Source organism: Thunnus albacares, chromosome 3 (assembly GCF_914725855.1).
Source record: "Thunnus albacares chromosome 3, fThuAlb1.1, whole genome shotgun sequence".
NCBI lineage: Eukaryota > Metazoa > Chordata > Actinopteri > Scombriformes > Scombridae > Thunnus > Thunnus albacares.
The window spans coordinates 21,924,026-21,952,013 of record NC_058108.1 but is presented as its reverse complement, the minus strand read 5'-3'; the positions used below and the strand labels follow the sequence as shown (position 1 = coordinate 21,952,013).

At 36.8% G+C, this 27,988-nt stretch overlaps 2 protein-coding genes across 2 annotated transcripts; one reads left to right on the top strand and one right to left on the bottom strand.

Moving 5' to 3' along the window:
- Positions 1-2,434: 2,434 nt before the first annotated feature.
- On the bottom strand, positions 2,435-8,546 carry ufsp2 (ufm1-specific peptidase 2). The gene is made up of 12 exons (XM_044345401.1): positions 8,437-8,546; positions 8,130-8,217; positions 6,441-6,597; positions 6,283-6,349; positions 5,887-6,041; positions 5,559-5,751; positions 4,496-4,642; positions 4,227-4,391; positions 4,022-4,146; positions 3,851-3,927; positions 3,130-3,254; positions 2,435-3,011 (listed from the first exon to the last, which is right to left on the bottom strand). The coding sequence occupies exons 1-12, from the start codon at positions 8,437-8,439 to the stop codon at positions 2,925-2,927; spliced, it is 1,389 nt and encodes a 462-aa protein (XP_044201336.1). The 5' UTR covers positions 8,440-8,546; the 3' UTR covers positions 2,435-2,924.
- A 9,050-nt stretch (positions 8,547-17,596) lies between these two features.
- gucy1a1 (guanylate cyclase 1 soluble subunit alpha 1) lies at positions 17,597-26,026 on the top strand. Its single transcript, XM_044341568.1, has 8 exons — positions 17,597-18,074; positions 18,323-18,390; positions 19,123-19,211; positions 19,320-20,035; positions 21,947-22,432; positions 24,029-24,172; positions 25,354-25,508; positions 25,839-26,026. The coding sequence occupies exons 1-8, from the start codon at positions 17,835-17,837 to the stop codon at positions 25,975-25,977; spliced, it is 2,037 nt and encodes a 678-aa protein (XP_044197503.1). The 5' UTR covers positions 17,597-17,834; the 3' UTR covers positions 25,978-26,026.
- The last annotated feature ends 1,962 nt before the right edge of the window (positions 26,027-27,988 follow it).

The following is a 27,988-nucleotide window of genomic DNA, read 5'->3' as shown; positions in this document are numbered from 1 at the left end:
GATGATATAATGAAATTAAACAAGCCGGCTGGAGAATACAGTAGCTTCTGGTTACCATGGAGACGACTGAGAGCTTTCGCCGAAGTGTACATTGAAAACGTCGCGCGACTCTTTAATTTCTGTTGAGCGATACTTATCAAAAGTGTCGAGCGACCTACCATAAATCCGCCCTGTAGTCTGGTGCATAAGGCGTATTATAAAAGAACCTAGGTCGATTATCACTTAGTTAAAAACCGAATCAAACTGTAAAATCGAAATCAAACTTTCACCTCGATGATTTTTCCTTTTCCATTTTTTTTTTTGAATTTCCAATTGGGCGATACAAATTGTCATAGTTGTGTCCTAAATATCACTAAATGTCCATTATAACTCGCCTTTTCCGGAGCTTCATCCGCTGATGAAATCATGTTGGGTGCGGTTGAAAGATCCGGGATAACAACACTAAATTAACCTTCATAAAGTAGATCCATGCTCAAGACTGGATTTTAAATATTGCAAAACATTCATTCAAAATATTAAACGTCAGTTTTTAAGATTTTGAAATGTGAAAGCATTTTTCTACCTCTCCACTCATCCAACATAAAGTCTACATTAACCTTTATACAAGTTATATCATAGGCTATAATATTTTTCCCCAGAATTCTACAATTCCCTTAAAAATATTAATGATATATATTCATTTTGTAAAACTGAGCCTGAATCAGTTATACATTTTTGCACTGATTGTCCCTAAGTTATAATTTGAAGCTTTAGACATATTTGTGTGTAAATTTCACAAACACAAACAAACTCTTTCCTAAATATGTCCAAAAAAGATTTAAAAATGGCTTTTTGATAGCTTAGAATTCATATAAAACAAAATCAGACTATCAAAAAATGAGTTTATACATTATCAGGAGTGAGTCTCCTGATTACTTATAATTTGCTTATTTATATTTTTTCTCTTTAGTGAGTTTCCTTTATGTATACATGTGTGTTTATGTTTTCAGTAAGTGACAAGAATCAATGTATTAACAAGAACTGGCTACTCTCTCTCTTTCTATCTCAACTTTACAGAGAAGCCTATAGAGAATTTACACTGCAGTGATTTGCCCTTGCAGTCAAAAGCTTAAATAAAAAAAATACAAAAACATATCAGGGAACAGGACCTGTGGAGGAATAGAGGAGAGGTCACTGGTTTTTTCCTTGGGGATCTATTATGCTGAAGTAACTGCTCTCCCTGGTGCATCTCCATCAACAAGAAAGGGGATTATCTGTAGGCGCGTCCCCTGAAATTACAATTTGTCACGGGTTTTCTTTTAATAACATAGTTAGACCCAGAAGTGACACACACTAATGAAATACCAATGTCCTGGGACAATAGCACTTGGGGGAATATATCGTAAAACCTGTGTCTGGTCACTGTCATATAATTTACATGCCAATGCAGGATGGGTAGAGATGAGGATTGAATGGGGGATATTTCTGTGGCAGTCGCATACTTAGACAATCAACCACTGGACGACAAATCACAGAGAGTGACAATAAGGCATCTGCAAAATGTCCTGTCAGTAAAGCTTTAAAGATTTTTAAAGAAAATTCACATTTCTTAATTTTTATGGCTACTGGTGAGAGGAAAAAGCTTCCATTTTGACTCTGACAGCTGACTGGTTGTGAAAACTCAATTACAGAGTGTGATTGTTTTCCAATAATGGCCTCTGTCAGAGGGATCAGTGTAGATCAGGCTGCATTCAGAAGATGCTTCTTCTGGTTCTCAGAGTGGGACCAAAGGCACCTGGAGGTACTTTAAATGTTTCCGGGGGGTCCACAGCAAAATGAAGAAAAGTGTAATTTCACTTATTCACTAGCAAATATCTAATTTACAGAATTTGAATGGGTACTGCAGGCATATATTTTTCTCTACAGGTATAAAAATCAAGACAAAACATCATAAAACGTAGGGGTCAACATAAAAAAAAGAGATTTGTCTGGTGGAGGTTTGGAGATTGTGTATTTGGTTGATATTAAAACATTTGTTGTGCTGAACCAATTAGTCCATTAAATCAATTTGTAAATTAACTAGTTCATTAAGAGGCAACTATTTTGATAATCAAATAATCATTCAAGTCATTTTTCAAGAAAGAATGCCACATATTTGTTAGTTCAAACTTCTCAAATGTGACAATTTGCTGCTTTTCTTTGTCATATGTGTCAGTAAACTGAATATCTTTGGGTTTTGGAGTAAAAGTTAAACAAAACAAGTAATTCTAAGATGCCAACTTAGGCTCTGAAAGAATTGTTATGAGCATTTTTCACTATTTTCTGACTTTTTAGAGGCAAAATGATTAATTGATTAATTGAGAAAATAACTGGCAGATTAACCAATAATGACTGATAAACATCATTAGTTACAGCCCTAAACATTTGAACAAAGGCAAGTAGTTTGAGGACAAGATAACATATACTTTACAGTTTAATTATTTGTTAAATCTGCCATATATTACAGTAGAAAAGGTTCTCTACAGCAGCAGGTGTCCACATCATCCAGCAGCAAAAGGGAGCTGGATTTGAGTTCTTTAGTTGACCAACAACATAAAAGAATGACCAAACTAGTTCAAACTAGTTTCTGCAGTGAGCCTATTTGGTAAATTTTACTGACATTTGTCATATTACGTATAACAAGAACAGGAAGTATATGATCAGTTTCTATTTTTAATACAAAAATTACATTAACCTGTGGTTGTGCCTTTGTTTGCTAAGACATCATATATATATAGGCTGGACTAAGACCGTACAGGTAAATCACAAGGATTTACAGAAATTTTTCAAATTTTTGCAAAGTTGGACATGTTCCTGTAAAACAAACAGTTTATAGAGTCCCTCCAAAGTTTTGCATGTTTTACCAATGCCAAATGATGTCACACTGACAAAACGAGACAGTAAGCTCAGATGGTCTTCGGCCGCTGAGGCAGACACAGATTATAATATGCAGTTTGATCCCAAAACTCTGGTCCCTTCCAGCCACACCAGCCCTGAGAAAGACGACAGACACACAAAGGTCAACACCTTCAACATTTTATACATTATACATATATATATATATAAATAAATAAACTTACACTATACATTAAGACATAATATACAGCTCACCTTGTCAGTGATGATCTGCAAGTCCTCTGCTCCTGTGTAATGTGGATCTAGGATGAGGTAGCGGATCTGCCCTGTGGTCTCACTCCATGCCACACCCAGGATAGTGTGAGCCAAAACTCCCCCTCCTGCAACAAAGAACAGATGTTATTGAATTATTTTACCATGATTTTTACCAAGCTTGTGTTTGTATGAAGGAATTAAGATTTGTTTGTCTTTGCCAGTCATAACTAATATGGGCCAATTAAAATGTTGAACTCCTCCTTTACTAAATCTGCACTACACAGAATATATGAACATATACAGTATAAATATAGATATACTGTATATTCACATATAAAGCAGAATCAAAGCACTAAACCTATTAAAAAATAATTGAACTGATTATTGACGTATTTAAGTTATTTCTCTTGTGTGTTCAAAAGCTGCTGATGAAAACAAACCTTTCACAGCATCAGAAAACATTTATAATTTAGATTAAGATGATGTCTAACATAAAATAAAACTTTCAATCAATTTGGTAGTAATGTTTTTAATATTAGTGACGTGTTGTAATGTGATTATTGTTTTAAGTGAAGAGTAAAAAATTACAGGCACAAATGGTGTTCTGGTCAAATATATATAAAAATGTACAAAATTACAGTTTGTCTCGGGTGTTAAGATAAAAGTTAATTAAACCTTTAACCCCAGAATGGTTGTTAAAGTGATTTGACATTCAGCTCACCAATCATGATAGGAGTCCCTTCAGTAAGGAAGTGGTTGGCCAGTTCTCTGCCTTTAGACCCCAACTCAGACCCTTGACTGAAGAGTACAAACATCTGTCATTAGATAAATCTATACAACAATAATGTACATCATGTGCACAAACTGGTAGGCATGTGATCACACAACACACCTCACAAACATGATCTTGGAAGTGACTCCGAGCAGCTGGTTCAGAACAGCCTGAACCTCAATAGATCCAATCCACTGACGTGATCCCACAAAGGATGATTGTTTGTCTCCGACGTCCACTAAAGCCTGGAAAAGGAATGAGCCAAATAAAAAACAGCTGTCTTGACAACAAAAGCACAAATAATTATTAATTACAGGGCCACTACCTGCTGGATCTGCTTGTGAGTGGGCACAGGCTGCTCTACGTAGCCTTGCTGCTGGAACCAGGAGCAGATGGTCTGGAGGGAGCGGTAAGCGCAGCCCCAGCCGTTGTCATCCATACGGTCCTGCATGTAGTGGTGATAGCTGTAGATTCCTTGGACCAAGTACACCTTAAAAACACAAAGAAAGATAAATCAAGTCTGAAATTCCTTGCTCAGGACAGACTGTGCCGTCTTTAACATGTTAAGTCATATGAATATTTGAACGGTTTTACCTTTCCGTTGTCCAGGGTGGGATGTGTGAGGACTTGATGAGGGTTTCGTAGATAACCGTCTTTGTAAGGTTCATTGGGAAAGTGGTAAGCATTGGCTCTTCTAAAATAGGGCTTGTCTTCTGGTAGCTCAAAGTGTTGATGTAGTTCCTACACAGAAAGATTTGTGCAAAATAAAATGAAATAAAAAAGAGTGAATACATACATCAAGTGTCAAGCCAAGATGATGCGTTTAACTAATGGAGAGGTTCACAAACTTTTAAAACTGTCTTAAAATAATAGTCAAGTGTCCAAATGAACACTGAACACTTTTTGTAACCATCTCTTCACTGCAGCTCAACAAGGAAACACTGTCCAGGGAAACACAAAGAGAGAATTTTATACAAAAATAACTAACTTTGGATCTGCTTCATCTGACTAACTTAGACTACTGAAACCTCATATAACTTAACATAACAAGGACTGTGGATTTTGTCCCCCATTACTTAGATTGAAAACACATAAAGAAGGCATCTCTTAATGGCCGCTATGAACAGCAGGAATGAATACAGCGAGAAAAGCCTCTTTCAATGTTCATCTGGGCACCTGACTGATGTTTTAAGACAGAACTGAAAAACTGTGAACCCGTCCTTTAAGCAAGTACAACAAGCTGGATCCACTGCCTGCTGGATAAAACTGCATTAGGACTACAACTTACCATTATTTTCATTAATGAGTCATCTGCCGATTATTGTCTCGATTAATCTTTTAGTCAATAATGGTGAAGCCTTCAAATGTCTTGTTTTGTACAATCAATAGTACAAAATCATAAGAAATTCAGTTTACTATCATTTATGACACAAAAAAAATCTTCAAATCCTCACATTTGAGAAGCTGCAACCAGCAAATGTTTGGCATTTCTGCTTAACAAAATGACAAAAATTAAAAAAAAACAAATTTTTTTATTTCTTTATGTTGTTTGAGTGAAAAAGATGCTAAAACAGAAACAACTTTAATGTCGGGGGAACTACAGTACGTGTTACCTGCTCGTGTGGGATTTTAAAGAATCTCAGTCAGTGGTTCTTACCTCACGCTGTGTCTCCAGTTGGCTGTCAGGCACTCCTGCTGGATAAACCACAGTCACCAGTCCTTTTGGCTCTGGAAGGAGGAAGTGGAGTGGTTCAGGGACCAGCACTGTGGTTCCTTTCATGTGTTGCAGGGTCACTTTCTCCATCTCACACAGCTGATTAGTTAGCGCCTCCACTAGGCGCTCACAGGCTCTGCAACACCACAACACACATGTTCATGGATTTGTATTCATGGTGGTAGCTAGCAGTGATTTTATAACAAGCCTACTGACACTGATACACTACGCATTCAGATTTTTTTAAATATCTTTTAAGGGTGAGACGTACTCTTTCGAGGTGTCGTTGCAGCTGGTGCGGACGACACAGTCCATGGGAAGAGTTGTAGACAGAAAGTGGGAATTCTGGACTGATCTGCTGAGGATCGGTGCTGAAACGGGGCCTTTATTTGTCACCTCCATCATCAGGCGAAGGTTTACGACACTCTGAATGTGCATTTACATAAACACAGAAACACACACCATAGCTACAGTAGGTTATAGGTGAATATGCTCAAGTTATAGCAGTGTATGTAATTCTTCTAACATGCTGTAGCAGATATATCTACTGTGGTGTACATGGTGAAAGAACTGTGTTGTGTTTTGGGAGTTAGTATTTCTCCACTGAGAGAGAATATCATAAATATTACAGTTTCCATCCATCTCCATATACAAAACATGTTCATACCACTGCTGAGCTCTTTTTGCTTTTCTTTTTTGCAGATCTCTTGCCAGCGCTCTCTTGTTCATCTGTCCTGAAATAAACAAAAACATTAATTTGAAAATAAATGGGAAAAAGGCAGCAGATTCCATATGAAAAGAGAAAAATTTAAAAGGAGAACTTACTGTATCCACTGATGTATATCTTCACACGCTGCATTAACACTTTTGTTTGGCCAAATAATAACGGGACTGTCACAGACGGTGAGAACACAGGACTCAGATTTCACCTTGGAACGGAGGGTCTCAAATGTTCTTGAGATGACTTTTTGCATGAGCGGCGCTGAAAGAAGACAATTATTATTATCATTAAACCTTTATTTAACCAGGTGCATCCCATTGAGATTACAAGATCTCTTTTTTGAGGAAGCTCTGGCCAAGATAGCAGCAATACAGTGTTTCAAACAACATCCAAGCAAACATTAAAAACACATAAAACAAAACATACAGTAGCAACTCACAGAATCATATATTACTACAATATTACTGATTTACTATTACTACACTGTTATGATATACTTTACATCCTGCTGCTATGGGCTTATTCTTGCTGTCTTTTGTTGACAATGATTTTTAAAATGTCTGTTAGTCAACTGTGCAGATCCTTATACGCCTTAGCAACATTCATTGCACTACACTGTCTAAAAAGCCCAGCTAGAGTCTTACACTCACTGTTTTATTGTCTTCTGTACCAGTTGCTTTTTATGCACACTGTAGCACTGAAGGATCAGGAACCCAACATATCTGAGGGATTGTGAGCTGATTAACAGGACAGAAGCCAAAAAACTTACCACACATATTTTTGATTATGTTTATTTTTTCAGACCTTCCGCTAATCTCTAGGAGGAATGATTACAGTGAAGAAAACCTCTTTCAGTGTTGATATGGACACCTCACTCTTGTTTTAAGACAGAATTTAAAAATTGTGAACCTGTCCTTTAAGATGAATATGGTTACATGCGTCAGTGGCCCTGCTCTGTGGCTTGAGGCAGAGCAGCTAAAATTACTATTTTCAAAGACTTTTAGACACAGTGACCATCAGGTAGAATAACGTTGGGTTTATGAATATTATTTGCTCACATTTCATCTTATTCTCCTCCCATGTGGTGATTGATTTGCTGCAGCATCCAAGAAGGAGACAATAGCAGGGAGAGTGAAATGATGCCAATTAACTAAGAATATTTCCTCAAGTACTGTACTTAAGTGCAATTTTACAACTTTTGCTTTACTTGAGTATTTCCATTTAATGCTACTTTATACTTCCACTCCACTACATTTCATTTCATTGATTTGACAGCTTTACTTACTTTTCAGATGATGATTTGACACAATGGATAATATAACAAGTTTTCAAAATACAACACATTGTAACAGATGAAACCAGTGGTTTCGAGCCTGTTTGGCTTTTGACGTCTTACAAAAAGCAGTGTGTAGTCAGGGTCACATTTCAGATGTCTATGAGTTGTTAACAGCTCCACCAAATAGTGAGTTTTCCCTCTAAACTTCTCACATGGTTTGATTTGTTGAAGCCAAATGCTGCTGACACACTGATTAATAATCTAATTGTGTCATATATAATAATATATCAGTCAGAAGGATGAAAAGAGTATTTTTACTTTAATAACTTAAGTACATTTTGCTGCTAATGCTTATGTACTTTTACTTAAGTAGGATTTTTCATGCAGGACTAGCAGGAATACTTCTTCCACCACTGTTAAACTGTTGCTTGGAGCCTCTTGAACCATATCTGGTGCAACTCTGGAAAACACTATGATTAAATGTTTTGTGGTTAAAAAGTCCATGAACATTAGTTACCATCTGTGCTGTCCAGCTGACATTTGAACTCCAGCGGCCCCCTCACACGAAGGATGGTCGCAATGTCGGAGGGATGCGAGTCAACAACCTGAGATAACACAAAACAAGTCAGCAGCTGCCTAAAAAACCAATTAAAAGAGTTTATAACCTCAATTAATTCTGTTGTCTTGTCAAATGCCAACAACAAACTGAAGCTCTGTGTCATCCAGCTGGAGGTTTTCTACGGTCCAGCAGCAGGTTGACTATAAAGTCGAGCTACAAAAAGCGACATAAACGTTTCATTTCACTAAATAATCAATTAACTTACCATTGTGGAGTTTAGTTCAGTGATATAAGATCACAATGCTAAGCTTTCAGCTATGCTCTATGAACCGGAGGCTGTCATGTCTGTTGTAGGAAATGTTCAACGTGTCTCTCACTGCTTCATTCTATTGGTCCACGCTGACCACGCCCACTGCTGTTGCATTCAGGGTAGCTCGTAATTTAGGGAATTTAGTTAAATAATGTAACAGCCTTATTTATTCACTCTTTTAGATCATTTTCTAAAGAGGACGCTGTATTTCTTTTTAATATTTTTTTTTTACACATTCAATCATCATACAGATTCTTTTTTTATTTTTTTATTTATTTATTTTTTTTACTTTGTTTGTTTAAAATATGTTACTTTGTCTGTTTTTTTGTTAACCGAGCAGAATAATAAGAAACACAAAAAACAAAAAGAAAACAGTCTGGTAATAATCTCACATGACCAGACATCATTTATATCCTTGATAAATATAAATCAAATAACATAATAACCAATATCCACAATCACAGCAACTCACATAAACACAGATTAGCCCACTTAATAGGAGGGACAACAAGACAATATAAAACCAGTTAACAAAAAACTAAACAAAAACGACAAACAACAAACAAACAAACAACCAAAAAAAGTAGGGGGTAGCTAAGCCCTGTACGGCCAGCAGTAAGACCGGAAGTTCCCAGACATAATGACCATCTATAATACGAGATAACCCACACTGTGTAATGACTAATCCATATTGTCCTCCACTATAAAGCCATCAGAATTGCATTTTGGCACTTATAGATTCCTTCCATATTGTTATATGTAACAAGTAATTACATATAAAAATACTCTGCTTGGAACAATAATGTGTGTCTATTAAGGTTTTTTCCACAAAAAAAGTATGATTTAAAATCCCTAAAATTGCATCTACTCCTTCCCCCTCATTAAAATTACAGAAACTATGCATATGTTAATTTATTTCATTTCTGAAGTTTAATTGCTGGATACAAGAAGAAGTCTCCTATTTCACTGTAAAGTCAAAACAGTGTTTGTGCACTGGAGGCTTTAGGTTTCTACATCACACTTGTGTAAGTCGAATACTGGACCAGGATTGGCTCCAAACTAGTTGTGATGTCATAAATCATGCTTATAGGCCCACCCCTAAAAATCAGATTTTTAATGAGCACAGAGAAACTTTCCACTTTCAGCAGATTAATGTGAAAACAGCGTTGTAGTGTCAAACTCTGCACATTCATCATTCTGCACAATGAAGCTCAAACATCCAACTGAAAGATCAAGAAGAAAAACATATTTTTGAATGGAGGGAGACTTTAAGTTTTCAAATTCACTGCTCTGTTAGTCGAACTGAACCTCCTGTATTGAATTTTCCTGGTAGGTTCTGAACATGCAGGGCTGTTTTTGGTATGAGCACCAGCTAGTGGAGTTACGCTGGTTTTCTTTCTTGCATCTGAAACATGTCCCTCAATAGTTTCAGGTTTGTTAAACGGAGAATTTTATGTGACGTTCATCAGTTTATATCTTTCAAATGGTCGCTCTATGGGTTAACAACACAGTTAGGAATCATGCAGTGTTGGTGATTGTATCTAGAGTTACAGATGATTTAATTAAGGGATAATACAGACTTCTACTAATATGATTTTTTTTCTTAGTTTTTAATACACAGTTAACCAGTAACACTGAAATCTAGAAATGACCATTTTTACTGATGCACTTTTACAACAACAGTCCCAAATATTACAGAGGAAAAATAAATGCATAATTCACTGATATTTCATACTTATTTTATTATATCTCCAATCTGTAACATGACTTTGAGAAGTCACGGAGAGAGAAATAATCAGTGCAAAAATTTGAAGAAATGTTTGTATATTCATCCTAAATTTTGGAAAAAATAATTTGAAAAAAAAAAAATCCTCAAACATCGCAGAAAAATGTGACTGCAGATATTGTTCAACAACTATCTGGAGACCAAGTTATCCCACCAATTATGTACTTTCTGATGAACTGATGAAGAAATGCAGTTCATGTATAGCAGTATGCCCAACTAATGAACTATATATACATATATGTGTGCGTGTGTGTAACTTTTCTTTTCTGTTTTTTGTTTTTCCTGTTTTATTTTACTTTATTTTATGTGTAAAAATATGAAAATCAATATATATATATTCAAGCAAAAAAACAGACAAACACCCTTGCAGACAGTCTCAGAGTAGGTGATACAACAGCCACTATAGCTCCAAACATCCTCAGGTTGTGCACTGTAAACTCTTCTGTTGTGATGCAATTTGTATCAAGTGTGTCTCTAATGCTGGTTTGGTGTCTACTAGGATGGAGTGAGGCATACTACATATCTAATTATTCCAGCATCAGTGCCCATCTCACCCGTCTTATGCAACATTTGAAAACATGCATGAACTTTCTTATATTCATATCTTTTTGTTCCACCATATACTTGTCATTTTTACCTATGTTTTTTTCAACAAGGTAAAATAATGAAAATAGACATAATTAAATACATAGCAGAGCAGTGAAAACAGTTTCTTTATGCATTGCCTGTTTGCCTCAGGTCATTACATGGCAGCAATGCGTGTTAGTCCAGGCAGAACGGCAGGATTAGAGTTACTGGATGTAGTTGTTATGCATGTAGAAGTGGGAGCTTTATAACTACGATTGATTCAAGCAAACATCACACCAAACCTCAACAACTTTAGAGAAAAAAATCTTCATGAAAAGCTGCATTTATAGTGACAAGACAAATCAGATAAGTGTGTGTATTTACCTGCTTTTTACCTAATAAAAGCAACTTTTTTCAGCATATACATTAAGGGTAAACTATATGAATATCTCTCTTAATATAATTCACATTTACAGCTCTTTGTAAGATAATAGACCTTTTACACATAAATATGTTTTGACTTATTAACTATTCTTTGTTGTTATGGAAAAGTCAAATACATCACAAAAGAAGCCGAGCTGAAAATGAGGTCAGCTTTCAATCAGTTATGTTTTGCTCTAACATTGCCTCTGGATAAAATCATGAAGGGTTTGTTAGGATTACTGGGAAAAGGAGCTGAGATGGTCCTTTTCATACAAGCATTCATAATAAATCCCTTGAGTGTAGCAGACTGTCAGGAAAAAATTAAATAAACACACTTAAAATATCCAATGTTCATGGCTGGACTGGAGTTTTAAGACTAAACAGGCAGATGAAATGGTTGCATTATACAATTCCTCAATTTTAATAAAATTTTTGCAAGAAATTAACTGTTGTTTCATAATGTAAAGCTGAAAATATACATTTGTGTAGCTCAAGACCTCGGCCAATGTGTTTGGTAGTATCCAAAGAACAGAACATCAACAAACATTTACTGTAAGTATCTATTAAAGGGCTTCATGTCCCTGAATGTTGCAATTTGCCCAAAAAAGATGTTTCTTTTTGTTAGATTAAGTGCAGCTATATTTCTACATTTCAACTGTCTGAAGTCACTGCTGTTGAGCTCTGTGGACTCTGTGCGCCGAGCTTGATTTGCATTGAGATTTGCTATCTCACTTCGCATCATAAACAGAGTATCGGGAGTGTGTGTGCAAGGACTGAATATATGGCACACACTATGGAAACTCACATTACAAACGTACACTCATCATATGGGCATAAGCAAAGTTTGTCTTTGAATACATCTGGTTGTGTGTAATATCTGACAAAATGACTGATGGCAGGATGTAACAACAGCGATGAGACAGTCGTTTGAATATATACAAATAATCTCTGTGCAGGTGTGATACCGAAGTGAAACTTTTCGTGGAATAATCCACTTCAGCTTTCTGCTTCTACTGTAAATTTAGTGTGTGCTATTTTTTCTTTTCCTTTTCTTTTCGGGAATGCTCAAGACAGTTTTTTTTGTAGTCACTGACAGCATGAAAATGTATTGTGAATTAATTGCATTTTTCCAAGATGACACAGAATACTGAGCCAGACATACAGTAACAATATACTGTAAATTCTCTGTGCAGGAAAGGTGACATTCATTGTGTTCAGGTGGCTGCATTGTGTGTGTGCTTTTCTGTCAAGTCTATCTTGTAGATTATAGGAGCAGCAGGGGCTTAACATCACTTAAAATCACATAAAAGTAATCTTAAAAGTAAAAAAAATAGCTTGTATTTCCCTCTTTCTTTCCAGTTTGGCATTTTATTTTATAAAATTATATTTTTTTCTTCTATGGCATTGGTCTAATTCTAGTTTATGACCTTAACATTGATGGTGGTTGCTCCAATAAATCATTTTTATCATGTTGTGCTCAGGGCATACTTCCATAAAACAAGCTCTGTGTGTGTGTGTGTGTGTGTGTGTGTGTGTGTGTGTGTGTGTGTGTGTGTGTGTGTGTGTGTGTACAGGACTTTCACAGCTAAAAGAGGAATTTAGTTCATGCTAATCAAATTATGCGTCTATATCAGCCCATGTAAACAAATGCGCTGCATTTCCATCAAGTGAAATCATTGTCTCTCCAGTTTTGGTGAGGATTACATGTTCCTTCATGGGTTTAGATTATCTGACGCACTTGGCCCCTAAAACTCTTTCAAAGCCCAACAGATCACTTCAAAATGTATTTTCAGCAAAACACAATTTTTCCAGCTCCTGAAAGTTGCCATTTTGGAGAAATATAAAATCCATTCAACACCTTGTACTTCATGCATTCCTGTTGTGGGTGTTATTATATTTTTTAAATTTTATAATCTCCACAAACAGCAAAAACCTTTGAGAGATAATAACTGCAAATCAGGTTAGTCCATGGAAACATCTTGATGTAGCATACAGGACACACATCTTTTGCCTCTGGATATCTGATGACCTAAGCTTCACATCATTGGTCCTCTACTGAGCCATGATTTTCTGAATCCTGGTCCTTAGTCATCCCCCACTGCTAATGGGTTCACCCGGGGACATCATTTAAGAGATGAATAGATGAAAAAAAAAAAACTCAACATCATTGCCTGATTCCAGTGGTGGAGTGTAGCAGAGAGCATTTATTCAAATACTGTTTACAATTTAAATACTTAAATAAAATTTCAAGTAACTTTTACTTTGCTTGAGAATTTCCACATTATGCTACTTTATACTTCTACCCTTCTACATCTTAGAAGGAAACATTTAACTTTTTACTTCACTGCAATTATTGGACAGCTATAGTTACTTGCTACTTTACAGATTAAGATTTTACATACAAAATATGATCAGCTTCTAAAAGATGATGCATTTTTACAGATACAATTTCCAACGAGTACAAAAATTACCTTCACCTCTGCCAGCTAGAGCATAAAAATGATCCACAAATACCAATGTATCACTAATAAATGTTCAATAATGTAATATATAATAATAAAACACTGAGAAGGGTAATTCTGCTGGATTACTTTTTTAAACTTTAAGTATATTTTGCTGATATTAACTGCAGGACTTTTACTTGTAACAGAGTATTTTTACACTGTAGTAGCTATTTTTACTTAAATTAAAAAAAAATGTTTTATGTTATTTCTTCCACCATCCACAGAACAGAGAAACAGTTGAACTTTTTTGCTTCTCCTCCGTCATCTGGTCCACACTGCCTCTATCCTTTTTTTGTCTCATCCACAACCTCTCCTTGTAGCTCCGGATAAAGACGCCTCCATGCTTCACCAGCTCTGGACTTTCAAGCCTCCGGTGCAGCCAACCAAAAGCAACCTGCAGTCTGCATTCAGTGATCAATTTCCGTTAAAGCCTGTGACCAGTAAGATGATGAGGCTGTTGTCTCTTCACATCTAGAATCCTTCTGAGGATTCTCAGTCATACCATCCTCCTTCAGATGAGGAGAGTCAGTGGGGAAAGTTTGAACCAAATTTTCTGCTTTCCCCAGTTAGGAGCATGTTCTATGTGGACTGAGAAAGAAATGATCCAAGAGAAGTGGCCTGATGTCCAGTCCTGCCTGCAGTGTGGTCATTGCTCCTCATATTGTTGGACGGATGCTTCGGAGCTCGACTTGGGCTCTCCTCTTCACCTGCAGGTTTTCACTGTCTCACCTTGGCACAGATCAGAGGGTCCATGTTGTAGATAATTATGACAAAGAGGTTTGTTCATGCCCGTGCAGCTGGTGTTGCCTCCTCTGGGTCCTGGTGAGAGGCAGCAACAACAGCTGTCTCCTCTACGGTAGCAGATGGGTCACTAAGACTCGAGGATAGCCTGCAAGATCTACTTCAAGATGTCACTGAGGTGCATTTGCATCTGCATTTGCCTCTTGAATGGAAAGGACTAACAGAGGAAATCTTGAGTATGTCTGTCATGCAGAAAGAAGAAGCACGTCAGTGTTGTGATGTAACATGTTGTAATGCAGTCACTTCAGTGTGCTTTAGAACAGTGGTTCTCAAAGTGGGGTCCAGGGACCCTCAGGGGTCCTTGAGAGGGTTCCAGGGGATCCCCAGCAAAAAGGAGAATAATTTATTTTCACTATAATTCCATCCATAAGTAACACAATGACAGAATGTACGACTATTTTGGTCATAGGTTTCATACACTTTGTGTAATAAAACATCTAAAAGCAAAAATCTTATCAGATGGGGGATCCTGGGACAAAATCTTATCAAAGTTGGTTCCGTGGTCTAATTTGTGTCAGGTTAGGGGTCCTTGACGTGAAATGTTTCTAAAGTCTGCTTTAGAAACATTTTTCTTTAATTTTCATATTAAATTCAGCTTGTTACCTTTCATAATCTTGTTTCAATTAGGTACAATTCTCAAATAAACAAAAAAGACAAATGCAGATTCTAACTCACTGCATTTTATTTGACCCTTGTCATAATAAAAAATTGATTTGAACTCAATAAGAGTGTGTGAGATTTTTTTAAACCACTTTAATTAGTAATTTGGCCCCTAAAAGTGTTTGACATGACCCTAACATGTCCTCATAATTATTGACCACATAGGCTGATTGTGCCATGCACTCCATAATGACCCACAAGAGTGATTTCTAATATGCTGCTTTCCAAAACCATTACAAATCACTTAAAAAATAATCAGACACAGAGATCAAAACAGGTTAAAGTGCCTTAAGATCTTCAATGATAGCTCAGTCTCAATTAATTTTACTTCCTCTTTGCTCTACAGTGTAATTATTGTCAAAAAAGTTTTGTGAAACCACTGATGTCTATAAAATATTAGGCTGTGGTGATTTGATACAAAGAAGTCAAGCAATCCGAGATCAATGACATAAACTGAACTCTGTAAAATGGAGAGTTCAATGAATTATCTGCACTGAGGATCTTGGCCACCCTGAAGCCTACTTGAAGGGTTCCCCTTTTAATCTCTAACCTATAAACTAGTTGTTGTTACATGGGAGCAACATCAGCATCCCGGGCCTCATTGTTGAAAGACAGCCAACATAAACAGTGTGCTTGTCCAAGGCTGTCCTACGAGGGACATGAAAACTCCCGAGTGACGATGCTGTTTTTTATTTAACCTCTGATATGGATTTATTATGTTAGACAAAGACAATGTTTTTTTCAGACCAAACAAGGCCAACAAGCAGCCTTATCTGCAGGCTCATCATGGCACATGGATTTTTATAAATTATCACTCAACATGACTAATCATCACTGAACCTTTGTCTCACCAGTCTTAAATAAAACAAATTATTCATTTCATGCTGTACTTAAATAAAAATTGTTTTAGTGTGTATTTATTGTTTTCTGCGACATATGGAGATAACTCAAAAGAGACATTGTCAATTTGGAAAATATTCTGATATTGTAGTACATTTAATTTATTTATTTATACGCAGTAGGCAAATTAATCGGCATGTCTGTGCATGTGCCAGCTGGTGTTAGCTGGCTGGCTCAGCTTTCAACTGCAGTTCTTTGGCAAGATGTTCTCATACCAATGAAGCGACCACTTAAGAAATACAAACATAGGACAGGAAGATGCCAAAGTGACCACAATAGCAACAAAATCGCAAGATACAAACCACACAGAATGTCAAGAAGCAGCAAGATAATAAGAGTAATGTGTTATTTGGTTTATAGATAGATAGATAGATTTTTGGGGACAAAAAAGGAAGCCCCCATAGTGGAAATCAATAAATTTAAGGTTGAAGACTTGGTTAAAGCTTGAGGTAAGGTTGGGATTAGACAAGTAGTGATTAGGAAAAGTCTTCCGGTAATGAATGTAAGTCAATGTAATGTCCAATGAAGTAATGGAAACACAGCTGTGTGTGCCTGTGTGTGTGTGTGTGTCAGGAGAGAGAGAGAGAGATGCTTTATTAATCCTGAAGGACATTAAGGCATCCATTATCGTATTCAGTACAAACAAACAAACAAAAATTATACAATACAAACCAGTGAAAACCAAACCAAAACAATAAGTAATAAAAAATGCAACAGCTAAAGGGCAATAATAACTAATAGCAGGGAGACAAAAAGACTAATACCGGTGATGATAACAAGCAGATGAGACATGAAAATCAGTAAAAACTAAGTGTGAACTGTACATGAATGTGCAGAAGACAAATTGTGCAATAGAGGTAAAGAGAGATAGAGAGTATAAGATATTATTAAATAATAAATCACCAGGTCAAAATTTTATCCAGTTTGGGTGAATATAGCACAAAACTGTCACAAATGTATTGTTGCTTGTACAAAATGTTGTGCTTATGACATTCAAAAGATACACGAGTTATTAACAATCAATAATGAACTGCAACATGCAAGTTTAAACAGAGGAGAGTAGATTATAACAAGCGTTAGTTTGGGTAAATAAACCAACAGTATAATAAAAATATAACCAACCCCTTGTCTTGAGTAGCTTTCTGGGTCACATTAACCCAGCATTGTGTTGGTGCTATATTGACCCAATTTGGGCACCCATCCTTTAAGATTACACATACACTAAGGTCTTTATGTGTATATAGGCCTAATAGTGATGCTATGTGGTGACCAGTTTCATATGATGGGACCCAGTCTTGAGGCTGATCTGAGTAAATAAAAAAGTCCATTGCATGCGAGGAGTCGCCTGGAAATAATTTCTCATTGCTGATAGGTTGCTCAGACACACCAGCCCCACTTTGCGCATGGATTGGTCTGCTGCTCTTTTTTCTCCAGTTTCTCATTGGCTTTTGGTAAGGATGGTTCCCTGCCATCATTTGCCCATGCAGGTTTCAGTGAATATTGTATGTGGTCTCTTGCTTTGGTGCTGATCATTTATATCAGCTGCTCGCAAAGAGGAAGGTAAATCCTGGATGAGCACACCAGATGATGGAATTTCTCCCGGAGACCGCAGCTGCTCGACCAAGTCTGTCTCCCTCCGAAATCAGATAAAAAAATTTAAAAAATAATAAAAGACTGAGAGAGAGAAGCCTAGAGATCACAGCAAGGGTAAGATGTTCTGCACGAAGCTGAAAGAATTGAAGATATCGGGAGAGTGTCCATTCTCCAGCAGCGCTAAAAACAATGAGCTCGGAGACTTTGAGGAGCGCTCAAGTGACGCCGCGGATTTATTACCTATTTCTAAGGACGTGCACGGAAAAATAGGTGAGGCTCTACCTCGACAGAAGACAAGCAGAGGCAAAGTTAACCTACATACACTTGGGGAGAGCATCCGAAAATTGGCATGTCCCGAGGTGAGTTAAAATGTATCATTATTCAGAAAGCAACTACAATGTTTTACATATATTTATAAAAAAAAAAATGTCTCATGAGTCTCGCCTGCAAGGCACAGACAGCACGCCTGTTTATCCACGTGAGAAATACCAGATGTTTTCTTTTGATCCTGCTTTTTCAATTGATTGGTGCTTGTATAATTAAAGCTGCTTTTAAGTCATGTTAGTCAGACGATAACCTTTAACTTGCTGGACACTTTATCACACAGTTTCAAAGGCTGCATACTGCCCTCCAACGAATGATGACACTATCAGTCCAAAACAGGGACTCTGAAAGGTAAAATGTGTCTTTTTCTTTAATTAAGATGCCATTAAGACCTAAGTAGCAACTACACCCCTGCTTGACCGCTACAAATATGATTACTACTCCTTAAATTGGGCGTCTGCTACAACAGCGTGTACTCATAACAACCAATTTCACTGTTGGCCTACTGTTTAGCTGCCTCAAGATCCCTTACAAATTTCTCCTGCTTGATACAGACTCAAGCTGCTGTGAATACTCACATAAATGAAAATAAACACTTATAAATATGCCGAAAAACACACGACTATAGCAGACAATGAAAAATTCTGCGTACTTTTCCTCTAAATATGGTCTGATCTGAAGCTATAGTAAAAGAATTGGCAGATTAATGAATTGGCCACACACTGTTTTGATAATTAATTAATCATTTCCGTAATTTTTCATGTATAACTGGCAAACATTTGCTGGTAGCAGCTTCTCATTTCTGAGCTGCTTCTTTGGCACATGTGATAATAAACTGAATATCTTTGAGTTTTTGGATGGTTGGGAGGACAAAACAAGACAGTTGAAGATGTTGCCTTGAACTCTGGAGAATAATAACATTTTACAGAAAAAAATATTCATTTATTAATTGAGAAAATATGCGGCAGAATATTTGATAATTAAAATAATGATTAGTTACATTTCTAGTCTGATGTAGGCCTATTTTAGTTAAATTTGGTCTGGTTTACATGTCTAACTTTTTGCTATTTGTCGTCTCTCCAGTCCAGTAATTTGTTGTACAGACTGTCAGAGTTGCAGCGATGAACCAGAGCATTTAATGGACATGATGAACATTTACTCGACCAAAACAGGTAATGTCAAATCTGAAAATCATATTATGAAATACGTTGTGTGTATTGTGAAGTCCTAGGTCATGTGGGCCTTACACCTTCCCCTGTTTCCCTTCATGCATCTGACAGCGATCCCGATGGAGGCTTTGAAAGTTGCTCTTGGCGAGGAGCTCTTCAACATGTGTTACGAGGAGGACGGACACATTTTGAGGGTGGTGGGGGGAGCTCTTCACGACTTCCTGAACAGCTTCAATGTCTTGTTGAAACAGAGCAGCACGCCACCCAACCCGGACAGAGAGGATTGTGTAAATGAACCTTCTGTGCTGTGCTTAGACAAGGATCCGGGTCTGCTTACTGTCTACTTCTTCAACCCCTGCCTGACCACTGAGCTCTTTTTCCCTGGAGTTATCAAAGCAGCTGCCCGCCTGCTGTATCACACCACTGTGGATGTGTTGATGGATCCCCCCAGTGCTAAAGACAGCATCTTGCAATCCAGCCCGCAGCCCAGTCTTCTGTACACAGTTGTAGTTAAGGATGCTAAAAATCTTAGCCCCAGTCCATTGCGGGCGACCTCAGCTGGGACCCTTCCTACCTCTCTGTTCTCTACCATCTTCCCTTTCCATCTGATCCTGGACCAGGACTTGGTTCTGGTGCAAATAGGACACGGGCTCAGGAAGAGACTGACCAGGAAGGATGGACTGAGGCGGTCTGCTACCTTCCAAGAACACTTCTCTATTGTCTCCCCCCAAATCAAATGTACCTTTCAGGGTATCCTGACCATGCTGAACACACAGTTCATCATTCGGATCAAGCATGGAGTTTCCACCACAGATAACACAGGGAAGGTATGTCGACATATATGTGAGATATAAATTGAAAAGTGACGTCAGTTACTAAGGAGGTGGAAAAAAATGTTCCGGTCAGCCTGTTTATAAGCAGTCCAGCTTATTAGTGGTGTACTTGTGTGCACTTGACCTGAGGTAGAGATCCACATTATAGCCCCAGCGGAGATCAGAAGCAAATGTCAAACCATTTTATCCATCAAAGGCACAGCCATGCTCATGCCATTTATGTAAGGGTGCACAGCAACTGGTCGCCATGACGAGAAAATGAAAGTGTCAGTGAGTAAACATGACAGTGGTATAATGACTAAAGACATTCAGTCAGAGATGATTCCACTTACTATAGACACCAGTCTTACAGAGGGAGGTGCACCTTTAGTGGCTGCAGTCCAAATAAAACAGGTGAAAAATCAGCACTAAGCAGAGACTCAATGATGTAGAAATTAATGGATTACTCAGCTGACAAGTCCACTGTGCACAAATACAACTGAAATGTCAACAGAAGTGGCCAACATGCCACACAAGGAAACTGTTGGTTTAACAATCAACAAATGACAACAAAGTGAGGTCAGCAGTTGAATTTTGAATTTTGCTCTTGATCTCTAGCAGTCGTGGTGAAGTAAATGTAATAACTGGCCAGAGGTCGTTCTTTGAATAAGAATCAGAAGTTAAACTATGATGTTAGAAATTGTTCAGGTGCTACGACAAAGATATAGGGCTGCAACTAACAGTTATTTTCACTATCAATTAATATGTCGATTATTTTTTTGATTAATCAATTAGTCGTTTGGTCCATAAAATATCAGAAAATTGGTGAAAAATGTTGATCACTGTTTCCTAGCCTAAGGAGATGTCCTCAAATGTCCTGTTTTGTCCACAACAGTCTACAACCCAAAGATTGGATATCTTTGGGTTTTTCTATCATAGAAGACTAAAAAAACAAGAAAATATTCACATTTGAGAAGCTGAAGTCTGAGAATTTGGACATTTTATCTTGAAAAAAACAATAAACAAAACAATTAATTGATTATCCAAATAGTTGGCGAATCATTTAATCGTTGGCAACTAATCAATAGATCGACTAATTGTTGCAGTTCTAGATACATACACTTTTTTAAACCTCAGTTTTTGGTTTTAACAGTGAATCCAAATATGGTGTCAGTTATTACATGACAAATGAATAAGATTGTTGTTGTTCTTGTATCACTCATAATGAAATTCAGTACTTCAGTTACGCATGTAACATGCAAAGCAGCATTACACACAAAGTACAGTTGAGGTTGATGGGAATGTCATTAATTTTGAAGATATATTTTGTCATAAACCAAAGTATTGGACAAACTTGGAACCGATGGTGGAGTGAAAGTCAGGAGATCAACAAAGTCAATAGGATATATCCTCTGGGGACCAGTAATGTTTGCATAAAGTTTCATATTTGTTGAGTTATTTCAGTCTGGACCAAAGCTGTGCACTAACCGATCAACATTGACATACTGGCAGTGTGGGAAATCAAAATGTACTTTTGTTTGATGGGATTTTGTTTTCAAATAAACCTTCTGGCTTCATTGGCTGCAATGGCTGACAAATATAGCTGTCATTTCATAAATACTATGCAAACAATAAGTTTGCTTTTCCTTTTCTCAAATGTTTACATTTCTATGAATGTCTTGAGGAATTTTTTCCTTCTTTCTTAAAGATGGTTGAAAAATCTTGGTTTTGCTGTGGGAAATTTGTACTTAAAGAAAATAATATGAGACTGTTGTTGCAGGATGTAGTCTACACATCCATCTTAATCAGTCTACCTTCAAAAAAACAAAGTCAATAAGCAACAAGAGCAGTTAGTTCATATTGTGACTGATTCCTACTAACTTCCACCAAAATTAACTTTTCTCATCAACCGATTTTTCCTTTCAGCTCATGGACCTTAAAGGCCAGATGATCTACGTTTCCGAGTCGAACGTCATCTTGTTCTTGGGCTCACCGTGTGTGGACAAGCTGGAGGAGCTAACAGGCAGCGGCCTCTACCTGTCAGACATCCCCATTCATAACGCACTGCGTGATGTAGTCCTGGTCGGTGAACAAGCCAAAGCGCAGGATGGTTTGAAGAAGCGGCTGGGGAAGGCCAAAGCAGCCTTGGAGCATGCTCACCAAGCACTGGAGGAGGAGAAGAAGAAGACGGTTGACCTCCTCTTTTCCATCTTCCCTGGCACTGTGGCGCAGCAGCTGTGGCAGGGCCAAACGGTCCAGGCCAAGAAGTTTGACCGAGTCACGATGCTCTTCTCTGACCTCGTGGGCTTCACGGCTGTTTGCTCACGCTGTACCCCAATGCAAGTGATCACCATGCTCAATGAGTTGTACACCAGGTTTGACCACGAATGTGGAGAGCTTGATGTTTATAAGGTAGGTTAATGGAACGACATTAGACAGTTAAGCTCATGTCATCACAAAATGTCAAAATGTAAACAAAACATTTAGGTGTCACTATCAAAGGTCCTTTAATGGGGCTAAAAAAACAGAAACATCAGCTGGTGAACAATCTCCTGAGGTGAATGACGTGGTGCAACACTACGTCATTTTCAAATTAAAATTTACAAGAGAGAGTGACTATTTTTATATATTTTATCCATTTTACAGTATAGCAATGATATTTTTTTATCCTTGTAAATAATAGTTTCTGCTAAAAAATCTCTAGTTTTAGTTGAATTTTACAAATTATTTTGATCAAATTCTGTAAGAACTTTGTAGCTATAGTATTTAGTATTTTAAAAAATCAGGTGTCAGATTTGATTTACTCATAGAACTGTTATATTTTCTGTGTAATTTTATCTCACAAAATATTGTTTCAAAGCCATCTCTACACTACCAGATATGTAAGTGTGGAGGACAATATGAAATCCGTTTAATTAGTTTTTTTGCCTATAAAAAGTGAAATTTAAGATATTAGCCTAAAAAACATCGGAATAAACAACAACAAACAAACACATGTATACTCATCTTCATGTCATGAACACCCTTAAATTGTAAAATCAGAAATATTACCAAGGACATGTCCTTGGTAATATTTCTGATTGTGGTAGCTCTGGCCCTGCCTGTAACTCACAAAAAATGCCTGAATTTGCCTTTTCAATTAACCATTTTTACTGCTGACAACACTGAAAAAATAAGCAAAAAGTTAAGATTTTCAAAAGTATATAACTACAGTAGCTGACAGATTCAAACACAAAGATTTTGTTTCTTGATGACAGATCAATAATCTGGTACATCAGGTAGTAGCATAAGATTGACATAAGATCCGGCCAAGTAATTTGCACCAAATTCCTCCATTAATTTAAAAATTTGAACAAAATGACACAGTGCTCCTCAACAAATTCAAAAGACTGTGACTGCAGCTCAAACAACTACCCTCGTGTCTGCCAAAGACTCCTAATCTGCAGGGAGGTTGGATAATGTAATCAAAGTGTCACGGAAGCATAACAGAGAGAGCAGCATGTTTGACAAATATCTCGTAAAACGCTAGGAAGTCAGAGGTTCCTTCAGGACCCTGTTTCCACTCCACATGTATGTGCCTAAAAATAGTTTCACTTTGTCTCTGCCACATAGCTTTTGAGTGCTCTCCGGTCCAGATTTACATGAAAGAAAAATAAGAAGAAAGGACTCTTAAATATGGCAAAGGATGAAGTACTATTACAGTCTAAGTTTTATTACTCCTTGATTTTTCAACCCTCTGTCTTCTACTGCAAGATGGAGAACAAGTCAGATTGTTAAGAGATTTTGATAAATATCCACTTAACATTTGACATTTTGTTCAAGGTGGATTATCTTCATGACACAATACATTTTGAATACAGTTTTAACTTCCTGGTCGAGTACAGTATGTGAGCTTAGATTGACAGATAGGAAAGCCCTTGACTTTAGGTAGAGGGACCACAAACAGCTTCTGAAAACCTTTTCCCGTTCATGTTAGAAATCATTTTAATGATCATCCACTGTATTCAGGTGGAGACCATTGGTGATGCGTATTGTGTAGCTGGTGGCTTACACAAGGAGAGTGAGACTCACGCTGTCCAAATAGCACTCATGGCCTTAAAGATGATGGAGCTCTCAGGCGAAGTCATGACGCCAACTGGAGAACCAATACAGGTGAGGGTCAAGCACTGCCCACTGTTATATTCCTCATTCAACGTGATGATATAACTTCCAATGATGCAAGTTCAAAGTGTGCTACATTCAAAAAGGATTTTCATATCAAGAGTTCTCATTTAACAAGAAAGGCTGAAAAGAAATGATGTCAACTCTAACAGAATGGTTGCTGTCATAGAAGTAAAGTGTAAAGTTTATGAGTTTAGAGTTATAAGACATCCTCAGACCTTTGCCTATAAAGTAGTAGATAGTATGTTTCCTCAATTTAAAGTACTGCCTGATTATAACTGCAGTGCAGAACTTTTACTATAAATGAACATCCCTTACATTCAAGCCTTTACCAAACGAGTTTAAACAATGCTGATTAAGCCTATCACAGATAAATCTCTCTGTATTTCACAGTATACCAGAGTTTTTATTCTGGTGTCGGGTTTGACATTCCCGCGCTGGCTGGATGAATGCATACTGCGGATGCTCTATGGGCAGAGTGTGCGCACTATAAACTTCGTTAGCTCTCTGTTAACTTGAATGTGGATAAAAATGAAATGTGGATTAAAACATTTTTTTTTAAAATTTATCCACCATTTTACAGCGGCAACAGTAGCATCGGAGTAAGGCAGAGCCCATGACGCAAACACGTGTCAACAGTGTTTTTGCAATTACTCTCACTGCCAGAAGGGGGACACAAAAATCTCGCTTTGAAGCTCTAATTTCAAGCCAGAACGTTGCATAATAATATGATCCAGTGAATAAATCAAGAAATCAACAATCTACATTATGCTTCAAAATGTTAATTATGCAAATATTTTAAGTAGATCTACTAAATCAAGAACCTAAAATAATAAAGTATTTAGAAATTAGAATTTTGTTTGCACCACAACAAACTAACAGCTGCCATTTTATCAGAGCTGATCTGAGTGAACAGAAAAATCAGTTACCTTGTTTTTCATGGGAATTGTTGACAGTAAGAAACATATATAATGTCTCCAGAGTTATATTTTTATTATTTAAAACAGAAATTGATTTGTAGATGCAGAACAAATACAGGAGCTGTATTAATGCCTTTCATGCCACTCATATACTGTACGGTTATAAAGTGGAGTAGAAACCTTCGATTCACTCCAAGTGCATTATTTATGAATAAAAAACTGAATCATGTTGAATATTGCATTTTTTTCCAGATGCGTATCGGCCTGCACACTGGTTCAGTACTGGCCGGTGTAGTTGGGGTGAAGATGCCACGTTACTGCCTTTTTGGGAACAATGTCACATTGGCCAACAAATTTGAATCCTGCAGCCAACCGAGAAAAATCAACATCAGCCCCACAACCCACAGGTGACACAAGACTGCTAATTCAGGCCTGCATTTGCAATTAGACTTAGAATACTAACTCTTAACTCACCTCTCAAAACACTTTATTTGACTATAAGACTGAAAAACAAGGATATGTTCATCATCTTAAATAAACAGCACTCACATTTCAATGAGCTAGTACTGAATGATAGTATCATTTGTTTCCAGAGTTGCAGAGAAAAAAAAAAAAAAACTAAAGTGCTCTGGATAGGAAACTGAAGTTTTAGAAGGAGCTCTGTGTTTCCTCTTGTGTCAAATAATTTGCCACATTGTTTTAAGATTCATACTTTATTTGTGTGCTCTTTGTCCCAGATTGCTGAAGGATCGGCCAGAGTTTGTCTTCATTCCCAGGAGCAGACAGGAGCTTCCGGCCAACTTCCCAGAAGACATCCCTGGTGTTTGTTACTTTTTGGAAGCGTCCTTTAAAACTTCAAAACTGACTCTGAAATGAAGTCAAGCTGCTGCAGAACCCAAAAAACAAAAAAACAACCCCCCCCCCCCCCAAAAAAAAACATAGATATGAAGACACATAAACAAATCCAGTAAATACAGTGCAAACACCTTCTATATTTTGGTTTGGGTTGTTTAGATATTGATGATATTGTCTATCGGTGTCTATCTATCTTGCGGCTGCTTAATAACAGAGATGTCAGTTTGCTGTCAAACATGAGTCTTGTTCCTGTACAATTACCCATTTGTACAGTTATAGTGGAGAGAAATACTCACTTCCATCATTTTTCTTCCAGAATGAGTCATCTCTGTAAACTGATAATAAAAGTAGCACTCTTTGCAAGCCTGAGTTAAGATATAGACTGTCAATGAATGATTATGAGACTGTTTTTTTTTACTTTTAAGAGGTGTGAAATACATGAAACATTAACAAAATGTTGCCAAAAATATTTAAAGCCAGTGACTGTTTGGAGCGCTGTAATGAAATCTGAATATATCATCTTGCATTATGTAGATATGATATGGAAATGCATTCTGGATGTTTCTGGATCCTCAATGTGATATTATAAAAGAGTGATTCTTTCGATCAAGATTTTGTTCTGTAAATATCTGACTGGTCCATTCACATCTGTCTAGACTGCTGTGACTGGGTGGGAACCTGCTAAAGCACCTTGACTTGATGGAAAAATCTACATAAATGCTGAATTGGCTTTGTGCGTTTTTAGTGGAGAATTTGGAGACATGATTTGAAAAAGCTGAAGCAAACAATTAAAATTTAAGAGACATCTTAAACCGAGATTCACTCCTCCAATCAAATGAAATGATGCAGAGCTGATTCAGGTGCCTTATTGGAGCTATACAGGCAGGATCACAGTTTATTTGTACTTATTTTGTCAGTTTCTTTTTCTTTGAGTATATTCGACATGAATTTACACGTCAACAATTTCTTCCAGAAACAGGAAAACAACCAGAAACATTGTTTTCGAGGTGTGTGGTTCCAGCTCAGTATATATTTGTAATAACCTGTGACTTTGACTTCCATATATTAGACATGAAGCATTCCAAGATCCCATTTTCCTACTATAAGTAATGTATTTTTACTTTTTTTTCACTGTACACATGTTTGTACTATATTTATTACATTGGTTTCATAGCACTTCTTTCCCATAAAGCGGGGATATGACACAACAAGAATACAATGAATGTTCTCCTATCACTCATAATGATGTGCTTTAACCATTAATGTAATGTAATCAAAGCGCAATAAATATTAACATAAACTGACTTCAGTCATTGACTCTGTAGTATATGAAATATTTTATATTAAGATTTTCAGTGTTAAATTGGGCTGTTGACCAGTGATGGAAAGTAACTAAGTACTGTTACTCAATAGATACTTCTACTTTATTTGAGTACTTCCATTTTATACTACTTTATACTTCTGTTTTACCTTTCAGAGGGAAATATGGTTCTTTTTACTTCACTACATTTAGTTGCCACTTATAGTTCCTAGTTACTATTGAGATTGAAAATTTTAAATATAAAAAAATATATTTGAATAATCTAACTGTTGAGCTGATTTAGTGTGTTAATGGGGCTATATTGATGAATACATTTTAATTATTACTATTGTAAAATAACCTAAGACACACCCATATAATATGATACAGTATTATTGCTATCAGTCTACTCAAAGTATCTAAAATTGGCTCCACATTGATGAACTACAACATTAAAATGCTCTTACATGTATTTGTTAGAGATTTTTTTAAAAAAAGCAAACAATATAATGTGCTATAATAATAAAGCAAAAGGCAGTCAGTGTTGATACTTTTAAGTACATTTTGCTGATAATACTTCTGTACTTTTACTTAAGTAACATTTTGAGTTCAGGACTTTTACTTGTAATGGAGTATTTTTAGACAACAGTATTTCTGCTTTTATTCAAGTAGATGATCTGAGTACTTCTTCCACCACTACTATTGACACAAATACAAATATGATATTATATA